The sequence below is a fragment of the Diachasmimorpha longicaudata genome, chromosome 8 (genome assembly GCF_034640455.1).
Source record: "Diachasmimorpha longicaudata isolate KC_UGA_2023 chromosome 8, iyDiaLong2, whole genome shotgun sequence".
Taxonomy (NCBI): domain Eukaryota; kingdom Metazoa; phylum Arthropoda; class Insecta; order Hymenoptera; family Braconidae; genus Diachasmimorpha; species Diachasmimorpha longicaudata.
The window spans coordinates 2,638,185-2,664,258 of record NC_087232.1 but is presented as its reverse complement, the minus strand read 5'-3'; the positions used below and the strand labels follow the sequence as shown (position 1 = coordinate 2,664,258).

At 36.5% G+C, this 26,074-nt stretch overlaps 1 protein-coding gene across 1 annotated transcript in view; it reads left to right on the top strand.

Annotated features, from left to right (window-relative positions):
• The window catches only part of Slo2 (slowpoke 2), a 119,360-nt gene that overhangs the window by 55,469 nt on the left and 37,817 nt on the right, over window positions 1-26,074 (top strand). The window contains exons 2-4 of the mRNA XM_064126462.1: window positions 18,452-18,531; window positions 19,813-19,912; window positions 20,627-20,825. Of these exons, the coding sequence (XP_063982532.1) occupies window positions 18,452-18,531; window positions 19,813-19,912; window positions 20,627-20,825 (379 nt within the window). The remainder of the gene's footprint in view (window positions 1-18,451; window positions 18,532-19,812; window positions 19,913-20,626; window positions 20,826-26,074) is intronic.

Here is a 26,074-nt window from a genome sequence, read left to right as displayed (position 1 = left end):
CGCGACAGTTTCATTTGACGTTCTGCACGAACTGGTCAAATTAATCTCTTCCATTCGTTATAGGTCCAACGGGTGAAGGTACGCTGAGTCGAAAATGAAGCGACAGTGATTGTTGAATGATGCTTGGAGGTGTATTGGGGAAAAAACTGCTGCAAAATTATTCCCATAATATATGATAATGCTGAGAACATTTGCTTGTGGTTTGTAAATATTCTTCGGCATGAGAAATTTTTTTTTATCATCTGCAGCAGAATTTCGGATTTAATTTTGGATTCAATTTACAACAGGTATTATTCTCTCTCAGGAACTGTTTTAATTGTTGACGAATTCAGCTTTGAAGAGATCTGCTGACTATATACAACGTCATTGTCTGAGTATTAATCGTGGGATTCGTTGGCAAATACATGGAAAACTCAAAATCTTCGTGAAGTTGATGAATATGCAATTATTGAGAGGCTTCTCCACTTCAAATTGTAGAATGAAGTCGTTACATAATGAATTGCCATGATTATAGTTATGAATGAAGTCGGTCTATTACGAGGATTAGGGAAATACTGACGAGTTTTAATGTAGAAAATCCAGTAAGAGGATTTCCAAATTTGCTTGTCATTTCCGAGATTATTTTTCCCATCTAAATTTCAGCCAATTGTTCAAGGTTTTGCGGAAAATCATAAACATGACTGCTTCATATTTTTTGAAGAATCAACAATAAGATCGTAATATTCTACAGTGTTTATTCCCTTCTAATGTTGCAATCACTCACTCAACATTGCATTCGTCTCCAAGATGACATCATAATTCAATCAATTCTCTTCCGAAGATTTTATGAGACGTTTCTAGAGCGTTTCACTCAAGAAATCCTTTATCATTTCTCGTTCCAAATCTGTACCGTCTGGTATCCTTCATGAGATCTTAATGCTCCTGGCTTCTGCCTCTCTTCCTTTTCTCGAAGGATGATTTCATCAATTATGTGTGAATATCACCTTCACCAAATGTCTCAATTCATCGATTTACATCACAATCCTAAAAACAAAGTTAACAATTTCTGCTCGATTCGCTGATTTCATCTAAACTCGTCATTTCACTGTCATTTATTTATCAAAATGTCGTTCTGCATTTTTCTTTAATTATTATGGACTGGATTATGGAAAAAGTGTATAACAAATTGACTTTATCGAGGGCCTGTGTCAACAAGTGAATTATTTTGACTCTATTGTGAGGAGTTAATGATGCTCACCTGGGCCATATGCGAATCAGAAAAGTACTCATGATTTTCCCATTCCAAATTAATGCTATTCTCATGAGACATGTAACATGAATGTGAGAAAACTTTTTCTGATCAGTGAGTGTCTCAAACTCTTGAGGGCTACCATCTTCAACACTCCCTGAGGCGCTCTCGACGTACTCTTGCAGTCCTCAGGACACCTACGAATAACGAGACTGTTCTCGAGAGGGTTATCCCGACTTTTTTTTGACTTTTTTTCTTCTTTGTTACACCATGAAGCGAGAAAAAACGGGAGAATGGCAGAGAGAGAGGGAGGGGGTGAAGGTTTTGGATGAGGCAGTAGTATCTGGGGTTGCAGGAGTTACGGAAAGTCTTCCTGGAGACGAATCGAGTCATAGTACCCGGGGGAAATGAATTTCGGACCGATCATAGGTAGAAACACAATGATTCAACCGAAGAATTTTACAACGATATCCGACGTATTGATTCTCTCGTGTTTTCATGGTTTATGACAACCGCATAAAATTTGATTGCACGACATTTAGATGGTATCATGTTTCATTGAGCCACACGTGACTGGAAAAATCAATATTCTTTTTTTTTATTACCGGGGAAGTAATTATAAAGTTATCTCGGATGTGAGTTTTTTGGAGGGACAGAATCAAGAGAGAACGTCTTTCTAGAAAATTTTCTTCACTACAATAACGATCTCGTGGGAGTTTTCTTCGCAGCGCTGCTCATTTACCAGATTATTTTAATTGAAGGAAATCTAAAGACCATGTTCTTATCAACTAATGAAGTATCTTCGTTATGAGAGCTATTAAGAAAAAATCTTGAAACTTTTCCAACGGATTTTCCGACTTGAAAAATATTCCGAGAAGAGAAACTTCTGTCTGTCGAAGATCTTTCGATGATTCATCAGATCGATCACTATTGACGTCTCGACAGTCTGTCACAGTTATCCCCCATTGATTAACAGTTGTTGGAGGTGACTATTTTGCCTTCAGAACTCATTTAATTCCGATATTTTCAAACATGATAGCCTCTCCATTCGAAGTCACACATTCTCGTGACAATAGTGTATTTTCCGGATTATTCCTTGGACAGGAAATTCTCCAATTGATCCCAACAAACCTATCGCCCTTGGTTCTGATATCGAATATCAGAATGGCATAATCATCCCTCAATCTCGAATATATCGAACAATATGCTCCCCATAATACCGTTATAACAGGCCATTAAATGGCCTTCAAACCTCAACTTATCCAGTTTCCTCATTCTAGTCTCTTTGACCTAGAACGTAACTCATTTCCTCCTCAAAAGGATGATCTGATGAATATGATTTTTTTTTATTTCGTCCAACATAAAAGAAAATCCTTTCTCATCTCGTGTTCTTCTCACCCCTCATTTTTTTTGTTAGCGAGTTACACGCTTCAGCATTACCATCTGCCTTTTCCGTTGGCCTTTTGCACTCTAGTTTATGTACAGTGGTTTCTCTATGAGCTCACAGGATCCTAGCTATAGGATGGTACTTCAATGCGTATATGCACCCTCTACGCCTTCAGTACTACGACACTTCCGGTGTGCTTGAGGGAGCAGCGCAGTGCTGTAGTGCCGAGCAAACGTTAACGGAGAAACATAAATTCACGGAGACGGCATATCCATGTCAGGGGCTTGAAGATGGCCAACTGAGTGAATTGTAGGTAACCAGGTGGCAATGGATACGACCAGGATTTATGGATATAGTTGAAGGAGATTTAGCCAGTTTTGATTGTAAGACGGAGTTGATTGAAGTTTAGGACGTTTTTGGATATGAAAATTGGAGAATATTTAGGGTTTAGGACGATTAAGGACAAACTACACTGAACTGATTGAATAATTTTTTAAGGTATTTATCGTGGAATAGGATATTTCAGATGACCAGGTGCCATGTCACAGCAGGGTATTGATAAAATACGTGAAATAAATTGGTAAATAAATTTTAATAAGACAAATGAATGGCTTCAACCGTCTCTGACATTTCCAATTCATTTCCACCGCTCCATCGTCCTCTTTCGTTGTGAAAATTATTGCTTAGTAACATGCAACATATCCGGATACATTCGTTCACGCACGTGGAATTGAATATCGTTGACCGTTATTTCTGGTTTCCACTCGACGATTTTTTCACCTTTGTACTTTTTCACGCAATTGTATATCACACAATTTATTGAACCAATACATGTCAATGCAGATGAAAATACGAGAGATTGAACGGAAAATATATTTATAAATTAATTGATACCGCGGAAAGGACCACTGATTTCCAGTAATTGGTAACCTCTTATCGGTCATAGTGGACACTGACTGGAATAATGATAATTATCATTGAATTCTGAAAAAGCTGAAAATTCAGCAGAAAAACATTTTCCTACGCCGACATCTACTCGAAAAAATTGTTTAGTTAACTCAAGTATAATATGGAACCTTTATTTAATGCAAATGAAACGTGAAAAAATATTTTTTGATCTTCAAAGAAGCTTTCGGTATGCTACTTATATAAATGTATTCATTTGATTCCCATAAATCCAGCTTTTGAGTCTCGTCTATCATTTAATACGGCTTTATGTCATGATAGTGCCTCAGGCAGTTTTCCGGTGATACAAGACTCACTGCTCTAAAAACTTTTTTCTCCCCGTAGTCCTGAATCATTCGTTACGTGCGTGCACTGGTCACAAATCGTGGCTACAATAGATACTGCCAACGAGCTTCCCTCGTTGATATCGACCGCTACGTAATAAGCCAACCACAAAGTGGTTTGTCCTTATCAGTCACTGAGAAAGTCCCTCTTCCGATGTATATTCATCATGAAGTCATTAACTAGAGCTAGAGAATCGTAGCTAGCTCTGTTATTAACTCCAGGGCCACTGCAAGGGTAAATGCTTTTGCGAAAAAAATTGACAGGACGTTTGCTGAACTTACCGAGCATTTGTTTCATCGCAGAAAAATTCAAGGATATTTATCGGTAAATTTTGACCAGCGTTTATGTAGGATCAGTATTATAAAAGGATAGGATTAGTTTATTTTATGAAGGTAACAGTATATTTTAAAATAACATACCGTCAAAATTATATTATTAGTGGAGAAGAGGATTGTCACGCGTAAACGGTCAAGTCACAACTGAACTCATACCACTGTTCAAAACCCGAAAATCCACTGTTTTTTCTCCTTTTCTTTTATCATTAGCTTTCTTCCTGAGTCCTCGACAATGCAAGGTCTGTCCTGAGAGTGACCCCATATGGCCGGACACAACCCACCGTTGTGCTAGACAAAAAATCCTTAAAACTCGAAACATGACTGTCATAAACCTATCATGTTCGACAGACACGTCTCCTTTTTCTCGCATTCCTTATATTAAAACAAACACATAAATCACATTAAAAACTTAGCGTCTAAATAAATCGAAATGTTCACTAGTCTCACATTGTTCTCTCACACGTGCGCAAATATCCAAAATAACAAAGCACTCGCTCATTCACTCTTCACTCATTTCACACATTCCACATTTATTTTATCTGCGAGAAAATTCGATTAGCTTATCGATATGTACATTCTGTACGTCTTTTAATTATCTGTTTCTCGATCGATCTCCCTTCACTCCACTTCCCGCTATCAAAAGCATCAGTTCAACTCTAATGGATCAGAAAATTCAATGGAGTATCTCTTATTGTCAGCTAACTCTCCAATGACAGTTAAATCGATTTTACCACTACTGTTGTGTTGAACGGGAAACTTCTCCCAAGCTGCGATATCAATCAGAAAGTTTCGTCTATTCTCGATGTATATTCAGGTTGTGTTTCTATAGTATTTGTATTTAGGGACTAGGGGAGGGGGTAAATACGAGTGTACCTGGCTTGCATGCGCATTCGATAAATTCCGCACAACTGGAAAATGTTATTCTAGTGTTTCGGGGAAATATATGTCGTGAAAATGTGCAGAGGATCAGTCTCGTATTGCAGATTAACTCGACGTTCACGGGGTAATGCATAGCTTTTTCACAGGGTCAGGCGTACTTGTTGCTGCGAGGATCAACTTACAAAGGATTTTGTAACAATTTTTGCTCCATTGTTTGCAGAAACGGAGGAGTTAACTGTATAGTCAAGCGATGAAGGCAATGAGTTGCTGAAGTGTAAATGACAGATGTGCATTGATCATTTTTTTGGTGATTGATCAACAAACTATGGACATCACCAAAAAGTTTGCTCGACAGACAAATGAATTTTTGATTTCTCGAAAAGTTTAGTGGTTCACAAAATGTCTTTCGAATATTTTTTTTTTTTTATTATTAAACAGTTTTAAACCTGGTCGGTTTAATTTGTATACAAATGGTAGGATACAAGGAGGTTATATTGCTTAAATTCTTATCGAACATTTTTCTAGAAATTCACTAATGATCATAATAGATTTTTTTTCTAGTCTGGCCAAAAATTCCCCAGAATAATACGGTGGAAAAAATTTTTGGTCGCATAATTTTTTAATCATTATTTGTCTAGCACCATTATACAATGAACACTCCCAGAGGACGTGTTCGATATTCTCCTCCTCGTGTCCACATTTACAGCTTGGCGAGCTGATGATCCCAACCCGCGCCAGTGATTCTGCTAGACTATGATGGTTGGCCCTGGCTCTATTTACCCATGATATGGTCTTACGACTCAACTTTTTCCCCTTAAACCAGGGTTTTCTTTTTCTTGCGTAGTAATGTTTAAAATACATCGTTCCTTTGGTTTGACCAAGTTCGAGAGCCAGGTCGCAAGTTTTGTCGAAAGATTCTTGCTTGAACTCCTCACGGAATCTTTCGAATATTCTACCATGAAATCCTGAAAGATATTCTAGAGACCGAAAATTCTAAGATATTTCCAAGATAGGCTGCCCCGGTCATCATGTTGTTGACCTGAATCACTTCTTGTGGAGGAGGCGCAACAAGATCCAGAGTCGGTGGGGTGGCTTGTGAGGATTTACGAATTTTTCATAATGAGATTGACCATTCATTGCGGTCCAAAACGGAGAAGGAAGTGAAGTGCCTGTACAAAAGGGGGAGCCGAAATTATTCAAGACGGAGGAATGTGATTATCTGTTCTGATGAATAAATTGCGTTTTTTTATTATTTTCCCATGTGGAGATATTTACCGCTCCATCACCCTGATAAATTCAAATTTCGCGAGGAAGGGGAGCAATGAAAAATGGATTTCACTGTTCACTCCAGTTGAGAGACCCGACGAAGTCGAGTGGATTATAGAAGAAGAATAACGGGGCTCCCACGCAGTGGTGGAAGATGCGGTTATTGTAGTGATTTGAGCTTTTTCGGAGATTGATTCCTTCAATTGCTCCGTACGAGGGTTAATAATCTGAGAATATACCCTAGGATAAGTACGACGCAGTGGACATTAGTGTTTATTGTCAAACGAATTTATTCAAGAACCATTTTTATTAATAAATATTAATTTGCCTTCATCAAACAACAGGATATTTTTACCAAAAATTTCTTTCAATGTATAAGTGTCTGTCCGTGCAAATATTCATTGAAAATTGCGTAGAGCTTTGTAGTTTGCAAGTGAGAATGAAGATCTAATGAAAATGACGGAATGTATCGTAAAAATTACACGCAGAGAAAAATGTAGTAAAACGGACCGATTATTTATTGATTCAAACACTGTGTTTTTCCATAGGGCCAACGCATCAAGTTCTTGACGATACGAAATATCTGGTCACCTTTAATGAATTACATAATTAAACTGTATGATACAATCGTTGATTCTGAGATCTCCAAACAGAAACCTCATGATTTAATCACATGAGGAATTCACATCTATCGTATCCCTTTGGTTCCCTAAATATTCCATCACATTTAAATAGTTATTTGAATGTATCGCATTCCCTCGATCCGAAAACTTATTACAGGCGACATCAATGAAATCGTATGCAATAAGATACTTCCAATGGAATAATGACTAATTTTCAAACGAGTATTTCATTATCTACATTCTATAAGGAACCCACTGGTTAAATGAAGATTTAAAATGGGATTTTATTCCCATATGAAAGAACGTGTGTCCAACAAAATATATTCTATAGAATCTACGACATCCTTCCCTCAATGCACAGAAAACTCCGTAAATATTACGCAGCGAGGGGTAATTTTTACGGAGTGCTTCGTACGTTTTATCGCACCCTTCGTCATTTTTATTGGATCTTTCTTCTCAGTCGGAAGTAACGAAACTTTCGCATAATTTTTATTGAACTATTTCCCTGCCTTGGAATCGCGAATTGATCATCACAATTGACAACGTAACTCGAAACTTGTCTTCGAATTACGACGATTTTTGGTAAAATACACACGAGTTATTGATTCGTCGATTAAAAGTTGAGAATTACATGTCGCGTTCTGGCCCTTTGTAAATTTATCCTTCAGACTCTGCATTTAATCTCTCACAAAATATTCTAATTTTATTTTCCCAATGTGCTTCCAGCACGACTGAAGCAATCTTTTCTATTCATTTTTCATCGTTGCCGGGGCATGTAAATAGGCATTTCCTCTGAGCATCATTTAATTCATTTATCATGATGCTTTTTAACCGCATTCACATGCCGCTGGAGAAAAATAACCTCGGGAGATTGTCAGAGAGATGACGAGGTGAACGATGAAAAGGGAGCGTAGCGAATTATTTTTGTTCGTTAATAGTCTGTTGATATTCATCAGTGTTGATTAAAAATCAACGCTCGATATACATGAGAATACGGTGTCACAAGAGAAATAATACAGAATGATTTAATCATTGGTATCAGTTGACGAGGTGAAACAAAAGTTTATTGTGATAACGGGAAAATGGTAATTAAATTTTCAGTGTTGATTAATTGAAATTGATGTTATGCTGAATCGATTTTATTTTAAAATTAATTAGAGCTATTGTATCCATCTTGTTCAGTGTCACAGGGAAACGAAATAATTGAGAAATTGAGTCATTTTTTCGGTTTCATTATATTAAATAACTTCGCTTTAATTATATGGTCGTAACGGACGGAGATTAATGATTCATGACCGAAATTACATTCCTCCAATTTAGCCACAAGGCCTTCGAAAATTGAAAAATAATATATCGACGTCGAAAAGCCAAAGAAAGCTTTTCCCTGATATTTTATTAATGAATTATTCTTCGACAAGAGGCGAGTGAGAAGAAGAAGAATTTTCTAACAGCAAAAACGTCACAATCCGTTCATTTGAAGAAATCATTGTGTAGAGTAAGCAGGCCAATTGCTGGATAGTTAAGACAACATTAAACTTCATGGAAATATGAAAAATCAATGGAGGAGTTGAATGAATAAGGAAGTGGGCTAGACCCGAAAGAACATTTGAATTTGGGATAAACAATTGTGGGTTTCAAGATTTTTTTCCGATAAATGGGAAAATAACTTTTAGTATTAATGAAAGACTCTCAGAATTTAATACAAGGATTTTCTGTCAATTAAGTAAGTTTGTTGTGGAACGTAGAGTTTAGACTATGTGTTGACTTTGTTCCTTTTATAGTTTTTCCTAGTGGTAATAATTTAGCGTGAAGTGTTTATAGTGATTGAGTGATTAGTTTTATGGCATGCATGCCTTTTTGGGGCTTTTGTGTGAGGTCCAGTGGAGACAGTGTGCGGACAGATGAACAATAGAATAGATGGTTTGTTCTAGTATAGTGAAGAGGGGGAAAATACCGATGACAATAAGAAAGATTTGGAAGAGTGGAGAGTTAGTTCGTTTTGAGTTTTCAGAGAAGAGACATATTTTAATCGCAGCGTAATTTTACCTTTCATTTATATTACTGTACCAAGTTGATATTTATCATTATTATTACAGTTTTTTTTAAATAGTTACTTTCATATTTATTACTTGACCACCACATTGATCCTACACAATAATTTGAAGCTTGAAAAATGAAGAAAAGCATAAGCATCTGAGGGAAACTCCCCAATAGTTAACCGCTAGGGCCAATAGATAAATAATTTAGAGAGTTATATAAGAAAAACGAGTGTTTGAATTTACACAATAAAAACAATAAACACACCTACGTCTACACATTTTGAAAATTTCTTTGAATTTCAAACATGAATTGAGATTTTTAGGGATTTGGACTTCGGTTCATGTGAACTGCTGGCCTTCACACTTGACTTTTCCAGAAGGAAACTTGTTATTTTTATTGACAATACTTAGTTACACAGTGACACGTCCCCAGCGATATACCTCTCAAATATTTTCTTGTCTTCTATGGTGTTGATATTTGGAAAAAATATATCATTAAATAGCTATAAGCTACTGTTATTATCAATAATCATAGAAACTCTCACAATTCGCTCTGCATTATTTATAGTTTATTGAATAACAGGTGAAATCCTTCACACAGGGCCCTAGTCCAGCTAATGGGTTGCTCACCCTAACAAACATGAGAAATTCCAGGGGAGCAGTAAAAATATTACAGAACAATAAATATTTTTTGTTGATATATAATCAGTAGACTATTTTATGATTTAATGATATTAATTTTTCCGCAAATATAGACGAGGCTTCCAGTGGAACGAAATATCTAGAAATTGGAGTTCTAAAAACCGACGAGAATTTTTTCTCCAACCCGTGACCCTATTTCCCACGGATCAATAATAATTAATAATAAATTGAGTCGTGGATGACGGAAAAATACCCAAAATAGCACAAATATTAATCGGATCTGCCGATCCGCAATACTTCGTGAAAAGTAATTGAAAATTTATGGAACTCATTATGATGATTTCATTGTCTATTGATTATTAATATTAATAACTATGTTTACAACGGAAGGATTTATTTGTTGTAGTGGTTGAATTTTTAACCACTGATAAATTTCTTGTTTGTTCAAACAATATTCGAAACTTCTCGTAAACGAAAAAAATAGAGAATCGAAAAATCGTTTGTGGACGAGTTTTTTATTCGGATGTGAAAACTCGCAGTACAAGTTTTCCAATGAAAAAATGATGAACTGCGTGAATCCCGATATTTTTCCCTCACAACGTATTTTTCTATATCTCGTGATTTACGTGATCTTGGATGGACGAGACTTCTTCCGCCAGTTTAATGTCTGCCTTAAATAACTGCACACTACTTTTTTCATCCAGCACATCTAAACATAAAATTTCGTTTTCTGTACGAACGTCAATTGATTTAACTCGACAAAAATCCCTTTAAGGATTTTTTTGCACTACTATTCTAGCGGAAAACCGAAGGTTTTATATATTTTATCAAAATCTGATATCTGAAATTCTCATGAGTTTTCGAGGCTATAGATTGATAAAATTATTGAAAAGAGCAAAAACAATACGATCACATTACAAACCTATCTAAGTTTATATTAATACTATGAGGTCATTGTTTCCTGGAGAGGCCGTCTGTGAGGTCTTCCGATAAAAACTCCAGTGAATGTTTATTAAATAATATAAAGAAATCTTTGTTCATGGAAAGAAAGAAACCATGATGACAATGGTTTGGTTTTGAGTTTTTTTGAGATTTCAAGATCGTTTGTCAGTTCGACAACTGCTCTCAAAGCGTGAACATATAATCGTGAAATAAAATAGCTCTTAATTAAACATCTATTTTTCATTAACCTGGCTTTCAATTAAAATCTAATAGACATGAAAAAAGTCATTTTGGTAATCGAATATTCTCCTGATCTCCTCAAAATGAAAATCCAATTTTTCAGCGGAAAAATAAATAAACAGTTGTCTATTTCGCAATAATTCTTTACGTTTGCAACGATAAGTGGTAAATTATCTCAATGGTCAGACAAAAACGTCTCAATTTAATCAGACACTATTTCTTCTAGTCTCCGATCGGTATGAAAAAAGACATTAGTGTCACCTGGGGATCGATCAATGGCCAGGCAAAACCGACACTTCATGCTTCATGAGATGACGAAAACAGAAACTAGTACACTTTGGACGTTCGACACTCGGTCAATAAATGACACACGATACTAAAGAGCACTGTCTCATAAATTGCCGTGACTTTTACCCCAACCTGGAGGAATGAAAACACGCGATTCCCAGCCACATGGAATTATCGTAAAAATGTTTTTTTGTTTGTTTCCAGGGTGGGATGTAGGCACAGCTTGTCGGCTGGTCGAGAAATACCGAAATTGGTGGATGCGTGGGGTGACCTCTGACGTAGATTATTTATTCAATCGAGTTTGTTTTTTTTCCTTCGTTTGAGGGAGCGTAAATTTTTCATTTTCACTTGGGTCGCAAAGTCCGATGAAAAAATTAAAACAAATGTTGTGACAGTTGCCACCCCCTCCCACTCATTTCCGTAAAATTCCCATTAATTTGCAACGGAGTGATTACCAGCGGCGAACTCGTTTGACATCGCATACGTCATGGAATTGTCGGTTGCATTTTTCTTTCTCTGAATGCTTTTTTGCAAAAAGCATACAAATGCTTTTGCACAATCATCGACTGACAAGATCAACAAGGGAACAAAGTTGCCATTGACTCTGTCAATTTCGTGGTCTGGTTTCTCACCTTTTTCGGTCGGAAAATCCATCAGGCTATTTGACGGAGACGGCTTTGCCGTGTTGCGGCGTTTCCTCGACATTTGGTCACGCACATTGTTACAGACTGACGCCACATGTGGCTTTCTCACTCACTCGGTCGCCCTGTCCTATATACCACGTTCCGCTCGCTGCCAATTTAATCACAACAACTGTGTCACGCGAACTGCACGCACACCTCAGTGACTTCATGTATGTAGTCATTTTCAATGGTTAAAAAATTTTTTTTTTATTTAATAATCGGTTTATGGAATTGTCGTTCGTGAAATTGCGTGCGTGAGCAGGTCGGGGTAGTTACGGAGGAGATTGAGGAATATATGGGTGAGATCGATGGAGTTTAATTGCGGAGTTAGTTTTGGCATGAGTTATTAAGGGCGCATCGTTAAAAATTTTCATCTAAATTTTCGTACCAAATCTCGGAAAATTTATCATATTCAACATCCAGCACAAATTTAAGAAATCCTGCCATTAAAAAATGAACTAGTTCGTTCATCGTCTATTCAAATAGTTCATTATTCAATCGAATTATTCGGTAAAATTCGGAAACATTAACAAAATTGCAAGAAGAAATGAAAGGTCATCTCCTTTCGTTTCAAATATTCATATTCCATTAACCCTTGAACTGAGTTCTGAACTCTACGTTTTAATGTCACCAGAAACTCATGTGACTCCTTGAATTCTACGCGGAGAGAAATAATCAATAAAAATGTGGTTGTCCAATTTTTTTATTAAAAATTTCTCTCTGTGCGTAATTTCCACTCAATATGTCCCTCCGGGAGCTGTTTCGTTGGTCCAATTCTCCCATATTTTGATTGAAACTTTTTTTTGTCCTCGAGTAGGTAAATTCAACATGAGAATGTCTCCCCAGGGGAAGATATAATTTTTCGACAGAGCTAATTTATTCCCCTCCCCCCCACTAAACTCACCCCCACCCCGTTACTGAATCGCAGTTAGTATTTTACGCTCTCCTCCTCGGTAAAATTGATTCGTTAAACTAACTCAACTGATTCAATTTCTACTGGCTATATGTGATCTATATGGGCAATTGAACGTGTGGGATTCCCCCCCCCCCTCCTGCGCCAAGCATCTACTGCTCTCAAACGAAACTTTCCTGCCCACCGAATTACCGATTGGCTTCGTTCGACTTGGGTGGTTAAGTTTTACTGATAGATCGAATGTAAGGGCTCTCCATGGACAGGAGTTTCAACACCTTGAAAGCCTTTGAGACTCGATTTGTCAAATGCAGGGGGCTTGGGTCAAGAACACTTAGGGGGTGAACCATGAGAACTGCTGGAGGAGGATGGGTGGTGGGGAAGTTTGTTGGATGCTGCGAGATGATAATACAAAAGTTGGGGGATATTAATTATCGGTGAATGGAGACGATTAGGCAGGTGTGAGAAGGGAGACTGAACGATCACTTGTTAGTGAAAGGGTTCGCAAAGAGATTTTTTTTGACAAAAATTATTCTAAGGTTCTGTAGAATGTTGGGATAATTTTTGGAGAAAAGTAGTGTTGATGTGCAATTGGGTTTCACATGAAATTGTTGGGTTAGGTATGCAAATTGAATGAGAATAGTAGGTGGATATAAATATTGAAGAAACATTATATTTTAAAATTATAAAGGTAATCCTAGGAAACAATCACTAAATTCCATAAAAACGATTATTGAGGTCTGAAACTTTATTTTTTTGTTATGTAAATTTTGTGTAGTTTCATAAAAAATGGTACTGATGATATTATACCCTTCAAGTTAAAATAATCCTTTATTTTACAGAAAAGTTATATACGAGTATTAAACCATTAAATCAGTTGAAATCGTGCAATTTTCCGTCATTTTTTTATCTGAGCATCAATTTGATATAAACTCCATAAACGTGAATTAATGGTGTCCCATTTCAGTCCGATCGGAAGAGAACACATACAGCTCACTCGGTTGAACTTCGCTTTTATGAAGCTCAATTTTTTCAATTCATGAAAAAACGTATGTGGTTTCAAAAGCAAACTTTTATTGAAAAATTTCTCATATGTGCTGTACTGCAAGTGAAGGTTGTGAGCCAATAACGTATCCTGTATCATCCTTTTTTATTGTTCATTATTCACCACAGAAAATCGTAAAAAGTTCGGGATTGAAATTCGCCCGAAGAGGGATTTTTTTTTAATGTGACTTGGCAAAATACAAAGACGAACGAAAGAACGAATATTTGCAATATTTTGCCGGATGTAATCTACTAAAAGTCAATCCGTGAAAATAAAAGAAAAACCCAATTTTTTATTGAAAAAAAATTTTTTAAATTCAAAAGTTACTTTAATTTTTCGTTTAACGATTATCGCGATTTATCAAAAATTAATGAACTAATATTTGAGAAATGTTATTTTCGCAAGCGTTGAAAAATAAAGTAAGTGAAAGGGGTTTCTCTAAGTCCATTCATGTTTTATTCTGAGTCAAGTTCATGTAGAGAGAGAAAAATCTGACAATTTATAGAGTGTCATTCCCACAACATTTACTGTGCTATTTTCCAATTTTGGCACAAACTGCAGGCCTGAGAAAAATTACTATGCCGCCTAGTAACATTTCTTCATCCACTTGGGAAAATTTTTCTATGGACCTCGTCAAAATTCAAAGTCTCGTGCAACATTCCCCATGACGAAGTCCAACGTTGGTAATAATCGGCTATATTCGGCACTCATCGTTAACCAATCACAATGAGTTACTGAAAAATTGCTGTGGGGCATAGTAAAAAATGAAGGAAGACCCAATAAAATAAAGGGACCTACATAAAATTTTTTAAAAAATTTCTATCAATTTTTCATTCAACCTCAAATAAAAAATGATAGATGTCCAAATTTTATACTGCTCTGCAGTCAATTTTACGAAGCCACATATCATTAATCACCATATTTATTACAAAATTTATGGTATTGACTGTAATTTTTATATGTGAGTAAAAGACATTCCAGTATTCTCGCATGTTGCGCTTCTACTCTAAAGCCCGGCAGAGTAATTTTTCAGACTTTTTTCTCCGTGTAGGAAATTTGTAAAATTTCATAGGTAAAAAAATTATTTAATGTCCCGTAGCGTTAGAGTCCGCAGACTGAGAAAAAAGTCTGTAAAAAATTACTGTACGGGGCATTAGAATCAAGGTTCATCATGCTAGAATACTGGAAGGTGTTTTACTCACATGTAAAAATTCCTATAAATACCGTAAATTTTGTAATAAATTTTATAATTAATAATATGCGACTTCATAAAATTCACTAAACAGCGTTATAAAATTGAAAGGTCTATCATTTTCTATTTGAAGTTGAATGAAAAATTGATAGAAATTTAAAAGAAATTTCTATCTAGGTCAGCTTCCTTTATTGGGCCTTTCTTCATTTTTTACTATGCCCCACAGCAATTTTTCGATCCCTCATTGTCATTGGTTAACGATGAGCGCCGAATATAGCCGATTATTGCCAACGTTGGACTTCGCCATGAAAAATGTTGCATCAGACTTTCAATTTGTACGAGTCTGATATAGAAGTTTTCCCAAGCCGATAAAGAAATTTTATTGAGAGGTATGGTAATTTTCTCAGTCCTGCAGTTTGCACCAAAATCGTAAGGCACCCCAGTAATTTTTATGGGAATCACACTATATAAATTATCAGATTTTTTTTCCGTGCAGAGTAGCCGAATTAATGAAGAATTTAATTTCATTAAAAAAAATAGGATCTTCCGGTAGCTTAATTGGAAAACTACCCGACCGGTAATCCAAATCTTCCTTTAATCCACCCTCAGCCATACATTCCTGGATTTCTTTCCGGATTTATTTTTCCTCGACTCATCCCCTAAATTTCCCCGTCGGATTCAATGTCTCTTGGCATTAAAAATATTATACTGATAATTATTTTACCCATATATATCCGCCTCCCCCTCCCCCCCTCTCTCTCTCTCTCTCTCTCGCTCTCTCTCTCTCTCTTGACTGTCCATAACACTGTAAAATCAATGGAGTCGATCCTCACCTCGGATCCAATGTTTCTCCGAACGGATACTCGTGCTGAACCCGAGAGTAGGAGCAAGCGTTGACCCGTACTACTGACTAATTCAGTGGAATGCAAAGCGCAACTAAACCGATTCGCCGATTTTCCACTCCGACGCACGCCTCGATCGTTTGATTGACTGATAACGAATCCAATTATTATTTCTCGCAATCCCGTCTTTTTCGCGATCTCTTCAATTCCAATATCCAGTGAAAGGAGATACAAGTGGAGTTTATAACTCGACGTCAGTCTCCACGTGACGTTAATTCAATTTCAATTGATTTATCTCTCTATCACATGAAGAAAATAGATAAAAATATATTTCTGGCAATGAGGAATAAAAAATGATGACTTTGTAATTATCGACTGCTGATTGAGTGCCACACATGTTCATGTAAGATCAGGATACAGGGGACAGCAATAATTTTAATTAAACTTAAAATATTTATTGATAATGAAAATTACATGGGGTATAATAAAGATCCACGATCTTGACTGTTCAACTTTCATCCTCAGACTGACTCATACCTCGTCCTCTCGCACCATCCATACTCATTTGTTTATTATATTTTTCTTTCTCACTCTGTCACACTGTTTCTCTCTCAAACTCATTCCACTCATACGACACACATAAATACACAAAGACATACCACACACGTCAGGCTCATTCCCAAAAATCATTTTCTTCTACTATCACGCAACGGGCATTCGATACATTCATATAAACATTCAAATCTTGTCAATCGTGTAAATATTACAGTCTAGGTTTATTCATTCTGGCGACATACTTCCATCTCACTCATACCCACTTTTGTCTTTCCTTCATTCCACACAAAAAAATCAGTCATCCTACATTCATTTTCGAAGAAAAATGATTTTCATGAGAGTGACGGTGTCTAAAAAAAATTGCAAGTGGTTGAATGCATATGGTACTGTTACCCACATCATTGGCGATATAAGGCTTCATTATTTCAACGTTAAAATATATTCGCAATTCCATTGGCAAAGCACCTTCATATCCACTGACACGGAACAATGCATTCGAGATTGAATATTTTAATTTTCAGGGGGTTCTTTTGACTGAGTATAAACGTGGGTATCGTATACCCCGTGATTCCAATTTTGCGATGGCATTCCGTATGTAGGAGTCTAGAGTTTCGGGGAGTTTGCCGAGGGCTATGGAGAGTAATAGGTGATCGTACTCGTGGAGTTTACATTCGTTTGATTATGTTATTGCTCGGGGGATGCCAGGCGATTTTGTTTCCACCAATTTGGAGTTGGTATTGAAATGATGACGGCGTAGGAATTGAATGCCAAATGAGATGAAAAGACCGCGGTAAAAATTTTTTTCACTGAGAGAAATATTCAGCAGTGATACCCCAAGACCTTCAAAATTTTCGGATATTGCCCGAGAGTTTCATTGCGTAGCAACGAGAGGGATGTTTTGCAGGTTAAAAATCCCGAGCGCGAGGATTTTTCTGCGAAACTTATCCCGATTGGTGCTACGCAGGGAAAATGGAGGTAAATATTCGATTAATTTTGAAGGTCGAGGGCTATTTGGCTGGATTATTTTTTTCATTCCAATTTCAAGCAATTAAATGTGTGGCATTTCACGTCATATGGTATGGTTTTTCACTCGTAGTTATGGCTTCCAGCGTATATTTTTTGTCTGCACAAAATGCAGAGAATTGTTTCCAAATTGTGGCTTTTGTCTTCACCATATTATTAGGAACGTTTTTTTAAATTTTTTGATCAATAATGTCCAAGGATTCTCCTCCAAATCTGCTCATGTCCAGCTAAAGTCTTTGATCTTGATTTTTTCTAATGACAGTTTTGGGTTTGAAACGCGTACAAATTGTTTATCGGATATTTTCATTGCTTAGCAACAAACAGGGAAATATTCGAAAAATATCCGAAGTAAAACCGTTTCACTTGCACCACGTGACGGGAAATGCGACCATTTGATGGGTTGAAATTGGGGTGAAAAAAACAATCACTAAAAATTTACCATAATTTCAGCAGGAAATGGAGGTGCAATTAATGTGTTGGAATTGACAGGTAGTTGTTTCAAAGAGTTCCCTAATTTTTACTGACAGTTTTCCTTCGCGGGGAGAAGGGTAAAAATAAAATATCCACTAAATGCACTTCAACCACAATTTCCTGCTCGAAATTAGTCAAAACTCATGTTTCCATGCATCATGATACGAAGGTAGAAAAAATCGTCCCATCTGACGGATGTCAGCCATTGTGAAATTCAAGCCATCCTCTCTATCTCCTTTTAATCAATCAAAAACTGGCACAAACTCGTCGAGTCAGAGTTTCGAGTGTAGAAACCCCACAAAGTTCTTTCCCAGTGGAGGATTCACCTTGCAGCAAACTTTACCCAAAATTCGTGCCGGGTCAGGTCAAAGTATCGTACAAATCTCCAGTTGCTGAACATTCTCCAGCGTATCTGTGACGTAATCGAGTTATTTCAATTGTGAATGATGCATATTTTTAATGTTTGAATATCTTTTTCCCGTTGGAGTTGGATATTTGTGTGATATATGCAAAAATATGACGTCAAAAACAGAATTTGCATTATATTTTTTTCTGTTTATTTCTGTTTCAGAGTGCGTGTTGAATATTATGTGAACGAGAATACATTCAAGGAACGACTGCAACTCTATTTCATCAAAAATCAACGTTCAAGTAAGTTCAAAGTGAAAATATAATGGCTCAGGGCTGTTGAGGCTCGCCAGAGCAGAGAAAATTTCACTCATATTCTCTACCTGATGATCTCTTCCCAGCTAATTGAGGCAATATTTTCAAAACAATAACAATAAACACTGCTCATACATATTAAACAAAGTCGAATTGCACTGAAACACTCAATAGGTGGAAGACTCCATGAGCTGTGAGACCAATAAAAGCTTCAAAAAGTTCCTGAAAAGTTATAAAAAAATTATTCAAAAATTGTTACGAAGTACTTGAAGTAGATGTCAACTCTCCTCTTATTTTTTCAATTTAACAGATTTTCTTGTTGACAATGGAGAGTCTTCTTTCCTGAATTAAATTCTCTGTAACAAAGTGAAAAATTGATACATAATTGCAAATGGCATTCAGAAAAATATCTGACATAGTGAACAGTCTGCATTGACTGGAAATGCCAGTAATATCATCGAGTCCTCCACTCAATTAACGTCGAGCACAGAACGCCACCCCCAACGGTCGTTCGAACTCTTTCCTTCGTCATACCTTTTTTGACGTCGATGCCAGCACTCTGCACCCAGTGTGGAGAATTCATCAAAGGTAACACCGTCACGGATCACCTTTGGAGGTGAAACATACAGAGTTGTAACGGAATTTCGTTTGCCAGGCGCCTAATACATGTTGTACCTTTGTACCCTGTAACAAGAGATTTTGATGGCTGGCATTTTTGCCCGTGGAAATTGGATATTATTGATTTTTTTTTTCGAGGTTAATGACGGGATCTTTTCGTCAGTAGAGTCCAAAGGTAAATTGGGACCTTCTGAAATGACAAGGTCTCCCTGTGGGGAGGAAAAACGAATGATAAAAACGTTGACTGAAAAACTTAATTTATTTCTATAACGAGACGTAAAGACGGTTACGAATTAGGTAGATCGATTTTTATTATTGTCTGGTGACAATTACCCTTTGGTAAACGCGTCTTTTCAACATTTTTTTATGCACACTGAAAATTGAATAAATAAAAAATCAAGAAAAAGTCTAGTGCACCATCTAGATATCTCAATATTTATGAAAAATTAAATTTAATGAGATGTTTCACTGCAATATTGCAATATTTTGCAATATTTTTTGGAAGATTCTAGAAAAAATATGTGCGATGACAATAACGACTTAGTTTTATGAAATTCAGCAAGATCTCTGCTCTCAATAGACTGAAGAATCACTGATTTCCATCTCACTCGAAATATCCTGTGGATTTTTAAGATATCCTTTTTTCCACAGGTCTGAGGATACGAGTGGCGAATTTATTCTTCAAGCTGCTAACATGCTTCCTTTATATATTCAGGGTTATCACGGACAACGTTCCTACATTTGCGACATGGTGAGTAATTACCTACATTCTCAATTGAACCGTTTGAAATAAATTTGTCAAGATGAGTGTCGAATTGAGGAGTAGTTGTATGAGTAGATCATTCATGGATTAATCAGTTGATGAATATGTCAATAAATCTATCAACTGATTAATCAACTGATTTCACCAATCATCATTGATAATTAACCATTTTTCGTCTGTCTTGTGCAGAAATATTATCCGAAATTTAAAACCTATTAGTATGGTTTGTCCTTGAAGACATAAAAATTGGAATTTGGTAGCTGCTCCACCAACATTAATCAAAAAAGCCTCAGACAGAAAGACGTAATAAATTACCCTCTGTACCGTATAATTAATAGCTTCTCAACTTCACGAGATTTTCATTGTTTCCAATCTGGCCCTTGTCATCCCTTCTTAACATTGTTAATGCAGTCATCATAACAGATGACGAAGCAATGGCTCATGTGCATTATTGGCAAGAATTTACAATATTGGCGAGAATTGCCAATTTATTTAAAAGAATTTAAAAAACAAGATTTTTTTCTGAGGTTCCCCGCACAGATAGAAATGGGAGATTGATATTTTCCTTAAAAGCTTTTACCAAAAAAAATTTGAGAAAGAACATAATAAATTGCTCTCGCTATCGTATAAATAGCTTTTCATCTTTACGAGATTGACATTGTCGACGATTCTGCAATTGCCATTGCTTCTTCTACTTTTCAGCTACGGTTGTACACCAGGAAACAAGTCGGAAATCCTGGCATCGCAGATGCTCACGGAAGAAGAGTTTCAAGACAACTCCACCATCAACTGGGACGCAATTCTGTGGGTGAGACGACCTTTGGAGCTGTGGGTCGTTCAGGTTATTCTCGCGATAGTATCTCTTGCCGAGGCACTACTACTCGCCTATCTCGGATACAAGGTATGTTTCTGGTCGTTATAATAATTCTGAAATAGCTCGTATCAAATTTTCAGTTGAATATTTTGTTTCCTTTCTCTCATTGCTCTTCGTTATTAAATTGCACCCGTTGCAAGCATCAACTGATGAAAAATGTTAATTCAGCATGCAACTCTGATTCAGTGTAGTACACCCTCCCCCTCCCCTTCCTCCTTACCACTCGTCAGAGGTTGATGAGAGTTGCCAGTTAAGAATTCCATTATTATTTACAAATTAAAAACTGAGAGCAAATAGGATTGTTTATCTTTTCATTACAACCAGGATAACTCGCCTCAAATCCTTCTGAGAATATTTTGTTTCATCTCGTGCATCATTTATTTCTCTTTCTCAGTCGTGAAATGAGTGACTCTTTTTATTTATTCATCACTTCTTCCATCGAGCTCCTCTGTAGAAATTCTCTTTATATTTCTCCGGGAATTTCAGTCACAAATTTTTTACTGACTACCAACACAGGAAAAACGTATAGCAAAATTTCCCACACGTCTGGAGATTATTTAGATTTGAAAAAAAATCCTGAAGAATTACGATCAGATTTATATTTCATTTATTTGATATGTTGATTTATATTTGAATAAGACTGGTAGCACATACCATAATAATTATTGCTAAAAGAATTAATCCAATGCGCTCTGCCCAATTTACTGGTATTGATGGAAACTTCCCTAGTCCATTAGCATCTGTTCCCTTAATCCGTCTTATAATCGGTTTACTCGTACCATCGGTCAAGTGCCATTTTCACCACGTAATGGATTCTGCTTTGATCCGGTGTACGGTTTTGTGATTTACTCGTGGTATAGTTAAGCTCAGTTCGGAAGTTTGAATAATTTACATAGTTAATATGTATCACGCGGCGAAGAAACAAGTTGACAGAAGTTGCAGCACCGTCTTTGATGGTATTATCGTATCAAGCTATTAGTAAATACTGATTTAGGAGGGAGATTTGTACATTCAGATGAGCAACAGTGATTACTCATTCACACGAAGAGAAATCTTTTTAAAAACTTTGAGAGAAACATTTCCATTTTCCATTTTCCCCTTCTGTTTAAAATTACACATAAAAATTCTTATTCAATTTGAAAAACAAGTTTATTCGATTTAGATAAATAAATATTTTTTTAGGTGCTCACTATATGAAACGATTATTTGCACTATTCAGTAATCAGAATATTGATTCTGACATTCAAAACGTTTTATTTACATTTTTATTGACGGTAATTTGAAAACGACCGACATAAATTGAGATTTTGAATGATTTAATGGGGCATGCTCAGTGATGGAAGTGATAAATGATGTATGGATATCTATTCCCTGTCCTATACCCAATTTATGTCCCCCACAAACAATCATCAATTAAACTCCGGGATGCTTGTGACCTCGTAAAACAAGGCAATTCACCGAAATTACCTGAACTTTGATGTTTTGCTATCATCATTACATCCCACGAGTGTGAGTGGCTTTCTTCCCCGAAAATTTAGCATGGGAAAAACGAATGTCATCAGAGTTGACCATGGTGATACTGAATTCATGGAACTTGGTTATTGGTCTATTACTGAGTGACCGGAGGCGAGCTTTCGAGGTTTATATTACAACCCATAATTCAGCTAGTGTCTCTTCATAGTTTGTCACTTTATAATCTTCGCTTTTTCCACTGCAAATTCAAGCGAATTTGTGGCTTTCAAATAGAAGCATTGTGGTTGTCAGATTGTTACGAAATTGTTATTCTTTCGCTATGGTAATGAATACATTATACAAATAATACTCACTCACCTCCTTCTGCAATTTGTCCTCCAATTTTTTCCAGATCTGGGGGGGGGGGGGAAGCTGAGAGGTTTTATGTTGGGATTTCTATAAAAATTACTGTGGTGTCTTAAAATTTCAAAATAAACTTCCGACCTGAGGAAAATTACTGCGCTGCCTAGTCAAAGTTCATTATCAGCTTAGGAAAACTTCTATATCAGTCTTGTAAAATTTCAGAATCTCATGCAATATTTCTATTGGAAATGGGTTATAGGAAATAATAATTCTACAAGTAATTCAAACTATTTTCTTGCTTAATTATGAAACTCAAATAATTGTGCTTGGAAGACACATCCGCTCTATATCGATTCCTCAGAGGAACTAACTAAATCTACGAAGGGAAACAACACCCTAGACCTTCTAGTCACATGCTCTCAAAGAGTCCTACTCATTCCACTTTCTCTACATACTTAAAATCAAACCTAAACATCATACCTCACACTTCTCATAATTCCAACCCATAAAAATATTTTTTAATTTAAATATAAACACTCAGAAGAGAATAAGATTGACTTTTTTTCTTTATTTATTCCGTGAAAAATCCAACAATTTCCCATGACGAAGTCCAACGTCGGCAATAATCTGCTGTATTCGATACTCATCGTTAACCAATCACAATGAGTTATCGAAAAATTGCTGTGGGGAACAGTAAAAAATGAAAAAAGACCCACTAAAATGAACTGACCTAGATAGGAAATTTAATTTGTATCAATTTCTATCAATTTTTCATTCAACCTCAAAGGAAAAATGATGGACTTTCAAGTTTTATAGTTCTGTTTAGTGGATTTTATGAAGCTACATATCATTAATTACAAAATTTATTACAAAATTTACGATGTTGATAGCAATTTTCAGCTATGAGTCAAACACATTTCAATATTCTATGAGGTGCATGTTGCCCCTCAATTCTATTGCCCAGTACAGTAATTTTTCACAGACTTTTCTCTCCATGTAGCACCCCATTCGTTCCACTCTTCAGCCCCAAGAACCTGCACAGGATACGACGTACGTGCACATTTTTAATGACAAAAAAATCTTGAAGTAGTGAATAATCTCCTCAAAGACTGGAATGCCATGAATAAACAAATTATATTAACCAAAGTCCCCGTGGTATGAAGATAAACGTGAGTTATCCCGTATAGTCTCGCCCAATTACCATTTTCACCTAGGGATTTTCGTAACGAGACATGTTGAAGGATATGTTGCTATACGGGTGAGAAAGGAATCTCCAGATATCCTGGATTAAGTTCGCGCGTGCTATCTGGCGTTGTGCTGTCTCCGGTGTTTGTTTCCACAGATGTCCCTGTAGAGAATGAGAGGATATACAAATCCTGGCTTTCAGCCAATACCTGGTAAACCCTTCGTGGTACAAAGACGGCATTCACGTCGATACTCAGTCTTAATCGAGTATTGTCCCTATTGGACCCTTGACTCTACAGAAATTCTCTCCCTGCGATTATCGCTGGAAAGGCGTAACTACCACGATGATAACATTGATCATCGTTCTACTTTGATAGTTCTGAATTGATTAATCGAATTTTATGGAGAAGTTCGTTGGGCTGCAACTGATCATTGACGTTGACATCAAATCAGTGGAAGGAGAAGTCGTTCTCCACGACGACTTGTCTGAGGAATAAATCATCAGATGGGCGGCTAAATTTTACGGACCAAATCATAGAATGGGCATGACGAGTCGTATGACTTCAGTTCCGACCCACATTTTTTATTGAATTAATTTTCACATTTTTTTTCATTTTTAATGAATTTGTTTTTTCATGTACAATTGTTTGAATCGCCGACTACAGACTAGTATATCTGGGCTGTTGGGTTGATTTGAAGACAAAAGACTTTCTGGAATCACCAACCACTGTTGTCGAATACAGCAAATGGTAGTTAACCCTTTCCTGTCAGTGGTTTTCCAACATCTAACTCGTTCTCCAGATGGTTTACCCGCGATTCCCTCACGATACGAGCACTCAAGAGTTAATGAACTTGCATTACGAGTAGACTGCCACAACTTGAAGTACAAATGCTGGTTGACAATGCAGTTTCGAAGTGAAATTGACATTTAGAGCGACAGAACAGGCTTCACTTGCCGGTACTCTGCTTTTATAAATAAAAATTCCGGCCTTTCTCCATTTGGTGAGTTATCTCTTAGTCGGTTTTTCGAGCAATATCTCCGAATCTAAGGGGAATAGCGAAATTGTTGTCAGTACATTTATTGGAGCACTCAGTTTGCTCCACAAAAAATGTTATAACAACAATTTTGCCATTTTCATTAGATTCTAAGATATTCATTGAAAAGGGATCGATAATTAGAGGTAATTTATCTAAAAAGAGAGTACCACTTTACGAATAGATTTATCCAACTAGTTTTCTCTGTGTAAAACCATATAGAGGATCCTTGTATCCTCCGCCTAGAGAAACCTTCCTCACTGAAATAAAATGTTGTAAAATCCATTTGATAATAAACTGCGAAAGAATAGGGCAATTGAGAGAAACACGATAGCGAAAATTTTCGTTTCTTTAAACGGTTTTATATTTTTCTAAATTCTCCATCTCATTCTGCACGTACCAGTGGTAGGATACGAGCAGTGGAAAATCCTCATTCCCGATACTGTAGAAGCGTAAAAGCTCCCGAAGGGTAAAAGGTTAAAAGACGTAGAACCCCTCGGTAACTTATAAAGGCCATTTTCCAGGAGCGAGCGGTTATGGTTCACACCCAGTGCACGAGTACCAGTGAAACCAACGTAGTCGTCGTCCTCGTCGTCGTCATCCCCCTTCTCCTACTCCCACCCCCCATCGCTACTTTTCCTGGTGTCTCGACAAAACTCTCTTGCAACTGTATCAATGGAAAAAAAAACGGGATTGGTTCGGCAGTCGAGACGAAACTACGTCAATCTGCCATGTTCCTCGATTCCGAGATACCTTTATACTGAAATTGCATTCGTGTATTTCGTGTCCTTGTTGGGATTTTTTATCCCTTTCGACCTTGCGAATCACTGAATTGCATTGTCAAGGAAACGACAGGCAGAATCAGACACCTTCTGGACCAGCAGTTGATGGAGGAAAATGAATTTTTTTTTTCACTGAAAGTTTCGTATTTTTAAATAGAAAAATTTAAAGAGGAACTGGGAGTCTTGGCTTTTCAATGGAAAAAATGAACTGGACATTTTTTACAGTAAACTATAAAAATAGTTTTGAGATACTTCGTAAGGGAACGACTGTTCTAAAACATGGAAAATATATAAAATAAAAAATTATTGTGTGGATCAATTAGAAAATTTATGGGACGATTTTTATTGACTCTTACTTTGCTCCCTTCTGCTATTGAATGGAGACAAATATTTAATAAAAAAATTGGAAAGGAAACTTAAAAATTATGTTTTCAGAAGTAGTTCGCGAACAAAATCAAA